Source organism: Cucurbita pepo, chromosome 6 (assembly GCF_057944985.1).
Source record: "Cucurbita pepo subsp. pepo isolate OVF chromosome 6, ASM5794498v1, whole genome shotgun sequence".
Classification (NCBI taxonomy): Eukaryota; Viridiplantae; Streptophyta; class Magnoliopsida; order Cucurbitales; family Cucurbitaceae; genus Cucurbita; species Cucurbita pepo.
In genome coordinates this window covers 4,403,411-4,412,026 of record NC_141803.1, presented here as the reverse complement: position 1 = coordinate 4,412,026, position 8,616 = coordinate 4,403,411, and the positions used below count along the sequence as shown (strand labels likewise).

The following is an 8,616-nucleotide window of genomic DNA, read 5'->3' as shown; positions in this document are numbered from 1 at the left end:
ATTTTGCTCGGTAAGGACTTCGTTCATCTAAATTTGTAACAGCTCAAGCCCATCGCTAATAGATATTGTCTGTTTTTCCCGCTACGTATTGTCATCAGCTTCACGATTTTAAAACGCGTCTACTATGAAGAAGGTCTAGTCCTACTCCGACTAGTGCCCGTTCGGTGACTGGACCTAATACCATTCGTAATAGCTCAAACCCACCGTTAGCACATATTATCTGCTTTGACACGTTATATATCGCCAGTTAAAATCGTGAGGTTGACAGCGATACCCAAACTTTGTAGGGTCCTTAATGGATAACTTGGAGTGGATCGATGGGTACAACATAAGGTTTGGGCTTTTGTATATGGACCTGCATACCCTTCAGCGTCGGCCCAAACTTTCGGCCCACTGGTTTGCTTTTTTAATAAAATTCTTAAATTCATTTTTAATAAATTTTCTTATTATTGATATTATTTATTTATTAATTATAAAATATCAATCATAATTAACAAACATATTTTTATTTCAATAAAATAAAACATTTAAATAATTTTTTTTTGAAATACGATCAAAAATTCAAACTGTCTCGGGAGATTGCAACTTTTATAAACCACTTTTAAAAAATACCCACCTATATTTTTAGTTCTCATGTCCTACGTTGGCTAATTTAAGAAATTATGATGCATTTATGATAAGGAATATTATCTGTCTCGTTAACAATGCCTTGTGGTGCGAAAGGGTCTGAGCGCAACGAGGCTCTCACCCTCTCTAGTGTCTCCTTTCAGGGGACTTGTGTCCGGTCTGTTGATGAGGACACTTCTCCAGACTACAATTCGAATGCCGAGAGTGCCTGATTCTCAAGCTGGGTTCTTTTCGGTTTGCTCGCCGTTACTAAGGGAATCCTGGTAAGTTTCTTTTCTTCCGCTTATTGATATGCTTAAACTCAGCGAGTAGTCCCGCTTGACCTGGGGTCGCGTCGAGAGCATCGTCTTTGGGGACAATGTTGAAAGGGTCAACATAAGATTCCTCCCTCACTCACAAAAAGGAGGCACGCAAGCTAAGATCGAGACACAGTATCGAGGTTGAATCAACCACCCTAGTGTCACGAAAACAGACGCGGAGGATTCAATTTTAAGCCATACAGTATTTGAGGCATTTTGAGAAAGTTGAGAGTGAACAATATAGTATAATTATTTTTTTTTCTTTTTTCTTTTGCTTATTTGAGGAGAAGCTTGTGATTTTGATTTGCCAATCGGGTGCCCCAAAGTTTGAAACGGTCATAATGGGCACCAAAATCCTTCCATTTTGCTCATCTCTTCTGTTCATCCTTTGCCTTGCCTCGCATCCTTCAGCTCAGAGTTTCGCCCAAAATGAAGAACAACAACAACAAGAAATCAAAAGATCAGATTTTCCAGACCATTTCTTGTTCGGAACTGCCACTTCTTCGTACCAGGCACTGATTTCCTTCATCTTCTTCATCTTCTTCGTTTCCATTTCTGGTTTTGAAGCTTTTAGGGCACTTTATTGTACAGATCGAAGGAGCTTTTCTTGAAGATGGAAGGGGAACGAGCAACTGGGATGCGTTTTCCCACATTCCAGGTCTTACCCACTTTCTAATTTCACTTTCCCATCAAAACCCACTTCCCCGATTTGCGTATAACTTCCGTTATGATTCGGAATTTTGCAGGAAAAATTAAGAACAACGATACCGGAGATGTCGCCGACGATCACTACCACCGGTTTCTGGTACTCTGTTTTACTCATTTTCCGGTCACCGGAGCTTCGATTGAGATGAGCTTGGGTTTGATTTGCAGGAAGATATTGAGCTGATGCATTCCATGGGGATGAATGCTTATCGCTTCTCCATTTCCTGGACCCGAATTTTGCCAAGTAAGCTCCCTTCCTTTTCAAATTACCCAATTAGTGTAAAAAATTTCAAAAACCGGATTGACTTCCCCTCCTTTTCCGATCACCGGAGCTCTCGTCGCCTTGTGGTGTAACAGCCCAAGCTCATAGCTAGCAGATATTGTCTTGTTTGTGCTTGCCCTCTCTGACTTCCTTTCAAAGTTTTTAAAACGCATTTAGTAGGAAGATGTTTCCATACCCTTCTAAAGGGTTTTTCGTTTTTCTCCCCAACCGACTTGGAATCTCACAATTCACCCCTGGGCTCAGCCTCTTCACTCACACATCGCTCGGTGTCTAGCTCTGATATCATTTATAACGACCCAAACCCACTATTGTCCTGTAAAAACACATCTACTAGGAAGAGGTTTCCATACCCTTCTAAAGGGTTTTTCGTTCTCTTCCCCAACCGACGTGGAATCTCACAATCCACCCCTGGGCTCAGCCTCTTCACTCACACATTGCCCGATGTCTAGTTCTGATATCATTTATAATAGCCCAAATCCACTATTGTCCTATCTGTGAAAAACACATAGGCTAGGAAGAGGTTTCCATACCCTTCTAAAGGGTTTTTCGTTCCCCTCCCCAACCGATCTGGAATCTCACAATCCACCCATGGGCTCAGCCTCTTCACTCACACATCGCCCCCAGTGTCTAGCTCTGATATCATTTGTAACAGCCCAAACTCACTATTGTTCTATCTGGGCTGTGCGGGCTTCCCAAGTTTTTAAAAATCATCTGCTAAGAAAAGGTCTCCTCACTCTTCTCAACGGATGTTTTGTTTTTTTCTTGGATATTTTAATTTTTTTAATAAAATGAAAATTAAAAAAAAATTATAATTTAATCCTCTATTTAATTGGTTAACAAAATTATTATTTTTTAAAAAAGAAATTAGGTTAATATTTATTTTCTAATTTATTGACGTTAGCATTTGTTTATTTCTTAAGAAGAAAATGACAATTAGCAATAATAATTAAATACAATAAAGTCTACATTTGACTATTATTTAATGTGAGGAATGTGCCTTACCAAATAAATAAAAAATTAATATATGCTTTTTAAACGAATCATAATCTTTATTTATTTATTTATTTATTATTATTGTTTGGAAATGCAATCTATCTCAAAGATTTTATATATATATAATAATATATTAAAATATTTGGAATGCAATCATAATCTTAATTATTGAAAGATTATATTAATAATTTAATTTTGTAATAATAATAATAATAATAATAATAATATAGGAGGACGATTTGGTAAAATCAACAGAAGAGGGATCTCTTTCTACAATAAAGTAATTGATCATTTGTTGCTAAGAGGTACCTCTCCTATTTCCTTTTGTTACTTTTACCCCTTTTTTTAGGGTAAATTACAATTTTAGCTTTAATTTATCTATAATTATGAATTTGGGCAGGCATAGAGCCTTTTGTGACCATTCACCATCATGACCTACCTGATGAACTGGACAAAAGATATGGAAGTTGGATGAGCTCTCAAATGCAGTAATTTCTCCTCCTTTTTGTCTATTTTAATACTCGATGGCTAGAAAAATTCGGTGGATTCGGGTTGGGTTATGAATTTATTTTGGTTAGATTGGATCGGATGAATGAAAAATTTTATGGGTTGAGTAGGTTCGTGGGTTTCCGTATGTGAGATCTTACGTTGGTTGGAGAGGGAACGAAACATTCTTTATAATGGTGTGGAAATCTCTCTGTAGTAGACGCGTTTTAAAAGGGAGGCTGATAGGGATACGTAACGAGTCAATGCGGACAATATCTACTAGCGATGTGCTTGGACGCTGGACCCAAAGAGGTGGATTGTGAGATCCCACATTAGTTGGAGAAGGGAACAAAACATTCCTTATAATTGTGTGGAAACCTCTCTATAGTAGACGCGTTTTAAAACTGTGAGGTTGATGGAAATACGTAACTCTCCTCGTAGACACTAAGCTGCGTGTCAGCAAGGACGTTGGACCCCAAGAGGTGGATTGTGAGATCCCACATTAGTTAGAGAGAGGAACGAAACATTTCTTATAATGGTGTGGAAACCTTTGTATAGTAGACGCGTTTTAAAACTGTGAGGTTGATGGCAATACGTAACTCTCCAAAGTAGACAATATCTACTGGCGGTGGGCTTGGGCTATTAGAAATGGTATCAGAGCCAAAACGAAGCGATGTGTCAGCGGGACGCTGGACCCCAAGAGAGTAGATTGTGAGATCCTACATTAGTTGGAGAGGGGAACGAAACATTCCTTATAATGACATGGAAACCTCTCCCTAGTAGATGCGTTTTGAAACTGTGAGGTTGACAGGGACACGTAATGCTCCAAAGCGGACAATATCTACTAGCGATGAACTTGAGTTGTTACACCCTAAGATTAGATTGGGTTGAATTGAACCAACTCATTTATTGTTAATTTTAAAACATATATTTTTGCTTATGATATGGTTGTCGGTGCTTGCGTTTATTTGATTTCATTTAATTTTGTTTATTTATTTATTTATTTTTTTATATTTCTCGAACTATTCTTAAAAATAATTTAAATTGTTGTGTTGGGTCTAAAACATAACACAACCGGACCCGACCCAACCCATGAACACCTCAACTAACATAATGGGGACAACCCAATGGTTTATTGTTTTAGGGAAGATTTTGTGTATTTTGCACGAATATGTTTCGAAGAGTTCGGAGATAGAGTGAAGCATTGGATGACCATAAACGAGCCAAATTTGGTGGTATTAATGGCTTATATAAAAGGAGTTTATCCACCGGCTCACTGCTCACCACCTTTTGGAAATTGCTCGGTTGGCAACTCCGATATCGAGCCTCTCATCGTGATGCACAACATGTTGCTTGCCCATGCCAAGGCGGTTCGACTTTATCGCACCCATTTTCAAGTAGCATTCTTCTTATATCCTCTCCTTTTATTCATAATATGTTTTTAAAAAATTGTAGTAATTTTATTAAATTCGAGCTTAGGATTAGTTAAAACAGTTATAAAATTATAAGATTCATTAATTTATTATTATTATTATATATATATATATATATAAACCTTATTTGTAGGGCAAACAAGGCGGATCCATAGGATTAGTGGCATTTGGACACATGTATGAACCATTCACCGACAATGAATTCGACAGACAAGCTGCGGACAGAGCCTTGATTTTCAACTTTGCTTGGTCAGTTCTTTTTGTTTGTCCTTTTCATTTCATATACAATTGTGTCTAAATATCCAACGGGTCAGTCTCACTGCTAGCCGATATTGTTCTATTTTGATCTTTGGATATTCCCTTTCGGGCTTGAAGGTATAAGGTTTCCACACCCTTTAAAGGGTGTTTTGTTCTCCTCCCCAACCAATGTGAGATATCACAATCCACCTAAAACGCTTAAGGTTAAAACGCGTCCAGCGTCCAGTTAAAACGCGTAAGGTTTCCACACCCTTATAAAGGGTGTTTCGTTCTCCTCCCTAACTAATGTGGGATATTGTCCACTCCTTCGGGACCCACCATCCAACGTCCTCACTGACACTCTTCTTTTCTCTAATCGATGTGAGACCATCACCAAATCTACCTCCTTCGGGCCCAGCATCCTTATTGGCACACCACCTTGTGCCTATCCCCTTCGGGGCCTGCGATATAAGGGTGTTTCGTTCTCCTCCCCAACCAATGTGGGATATTGTCCACCCCCCTTCAGGGCCCAGCATCCAGCGTCCTCACTGATACTCGTTCCTTTTTCCAATCAATGTAGGACCACCACCAAATCCACCCTCCTTCGAGGTCAGCGTCCTTACTGGCACACTGCCTCGTGTCTACCCCCTTTGGGGCCAGCGATAGAAGGGTGTTTCTTTCTCCTCTCCAACCAATGTGGGATATTGTCCACTCTCTTTCAGGGCCCAGCGTCCAGCGTTCCTGCTGACACTCGTTCCTTTCTCCAATCGATGTGGGACCACCACCAAGTCCACCTCCTTTAGGGCCCAGCGTCCAACGTCCTCACTGACACTCATTCCTTTCTCCAATCAATTTGGGACCACCCCCAAATCCACCCCTTGAGGGCCATTGTTTTTACTGGCACACTGCCTCGTGTCTACCCCCTTCGGGGAACAACTTCCTCGCTGGCATATTGCCCAATATCTGGGCTCTTATACCATTTGTAACGGCCCAGACCCACCACTAGCAAATATTGTCCACTTTAGACTTTCCTCCTCCTCCCCAACTAACGTGGGATATCACAAAATATGCTATAGTCGACTAAATTTAGTGAACAAAAACATGAACAGGGTATACGATCCGATCGTGTACGGAGATTATCCAAAGGAAATGCAAGCAATATTAGGAAGCCAACTTCCACGCTTCTCAAAAGCAGAGAAAAAGGTTCTAAAGGGAAGTTTGGACTACATTTATGTGAACCATTACACCACACTTTACACAAAGGACTGCCTTCATTCTATCTGCTCCGACGATGCAAATCGTCCAATTAAAGGCTTCCTCGACACCACCGGCTACCGGGACGGTGTTTCCATTGGTGACCCAGTATGCTCTTTCCCCCCTTATCTTCTCGTGTTTATCTATAAATATAACATGTGAGTGTGCAAATGATAAAGTTACCCTTTTTACATGACAGACTGGCGTTGACAGATTCTTCGTTGTTCCAAGAGGTTTGGAAAAAATCATTAATTATATCAAACAAAGGTATCCCGACAAGCCCATTTTTGTCACTGAAAATGGTAAGTTGAGCTAAGTTTATCACATGGGTATGATTTAAATTTTTAATTTAGGTTTTACGATATTGAAAATTTTGTTTTTTTTAAGGTTATTCTGCACCGTCTAGTGACGGTAACAACGTTGAAGACATGGTAAATGACACGAAACGAGTCAATTACCACAAGAACTACCTCGCTTCCTTGGCTAAAGCAATGAGGTAAATAAACAACCTATTTACCTTCTTCATACAACCCTGTTATGTTTTTCATCTAGATTTCGCTATATATAGATATCTAAAATATGTTCTATTTTTATTAAATTTCGGTAGGGTTGTTCATATGATCCGATGACCCAGGTTGAGTATTTAGAAAACCAAAAATTTGATTTGGTTCGTGAGTCAAAACTTTTTTTAATTGGGTCAACCCGACCAACCAGAAATAGGGTTCACAACCCAACTTTATTCTACTTTTAAAATTGCTACGAAGATTAAAAATAATTAACATTTATAACAGAAGAAAGTGATCTATTGTGTTTGTAAATATTTGATATTTGAATTTTATGAGATTTTAGTTATTAATATGACATGTATCAAGAATAAATAGATTTTTTTAAAAATAATTAAAAAAAATGAATAACTCAATGACCCGACCCAAAACTATATCCAAACCCACTACTAACAGACATTGTCCGTTTTGACCCGTTACATATCGTTATAAGTCTCACAATTTTAAAACGCGTCTACTAGGGAGAGGTTTCTATATCCTTATAATAAATATTTCGTTACCCACGTGGGATTTCATACATTGTGAACTCTATTCAAGTCATCAACCCAACCAACCTAAAACGTGTCGGACAAAAAAGAAATGAAATAATGTAATACTTACATTAGATTATAATTATTTTTATTATTTTTTTTTTACGACAGGAATGGTGCTGACGTGAGAGGGTATTTTGCATGGTCGTTAATGGACAACTTCGAATGGGCCGATGGGTACGGTACGAGGTTTGGGCTTTTGTATGTGGACCGACAGACACTTGAGCGTCGGCCCAAAATGTCGGCCCAGTGGTTTGCTTCCTTTCTCGGCGGACATCCACAAGCAGTAGCTAAATCTTCATCCATATTGAATACAAATGCCTTTGATTCCCTCATGTAATATTAATGTAATATTAATGTAACAACTTTATTTTAAATAATAAGGTAAAAAAAATTATTAATATTGTATGGATATTTGATGCTTCAAATCAAAGCCAGCTAGCTTTGGTTGTCACTAATTAGTTTATTAATGAAACAATAAAACAAAAAGTATAATAATCATTTTCTAACAGGCTTGTGATGTCCCATCATTTATAAGGTGTGGAAACCTTCCCCTAACAGACATATTTTAAAGCTTTGAGGGAAGCTCGAAAGAGAAAACCCAAAGAGGACAATCCTGAGAATAGATGTAAGGGAATGTCGGGACACATAGAGATCCCAAATCCGAATTTGATTCAAAAGGGTTAAGAGAAAGTGCACCTTATTTATCAGTGGCTCGATCATAGTAACTCAAGCAATTCTATGTTGGGCGACCTCCTGAGAATAGATGTAAGGGAATGTCGGGACAGAGAGATACCGAATCCGAATTCCAAATTCGGGATAAAGGGTATTCTAAAATCTATTAATTACGCGTCTATAAAAGTTAATTTTTTTAATATATTAAAAAAAAAAAGCTCAAAATTAGGAATACCATAAATGAAGGTTGGTACAATTTCATGTCATTATATATAAAACAAAAACAAAGTGTTTACTATAATGTGTTAATGGGGCCTTCTAAATTTGGGTATAATGTAACCATCATAGAGACTATTTGTCACTATAAGCCAGCTAATATGAGCTACATTCTTACGCTCTAAAATACCCATTTTGTCCGTGCTTTTGAAGTTCATAAATAACCGTTCAATTCATGACAGAAGTTTCAATTCAGTCCCTTAAAAAAAAAAAAAAAAAAAAAGTTTCCCATTTATCTAATTGGGTGGGGGACGG

General features: G+C 38.2%; 1 protein-coding gene across 1 annotated transcript; it reads left to right on the top strand.

Moving 5' to 3' along the window:
• The first annotated feature begins 1,198 nt into the window (after positions 1-1,198).
• Positions 1,199-7,813, top strand: LOC111796613 (beta-glucosidase 18). The gene is made up of 12 exons (XM_023679317.2): positions 1,199-1,438; positions 1,518-1,584; positions 1,673-1,731; positions 1,800-1,875; positions 3,138-3,212; positions 3,308-3,395; positions 4,538-4,790; positions 4,960-5,075; positions 6,173-6,425; positions 6,517-6,619; positions 6,705-6,813; positions 7,522-7,813. The coding sequence occupies exons 1-12, from the start codon at positions 1,268-1,270 to the stop codon at positions 7,748-7,750; spliced, it is 1,599 nt and encodes a 532-aa protein (XP_023535085.2). The 5' UTR covers positions 1,199-1,267; the 3' UTR covers positions 7,751-7,813.
• The last annotated feature ends 803 nt before the right edge of the window (positions 7,814-8,616 follow it).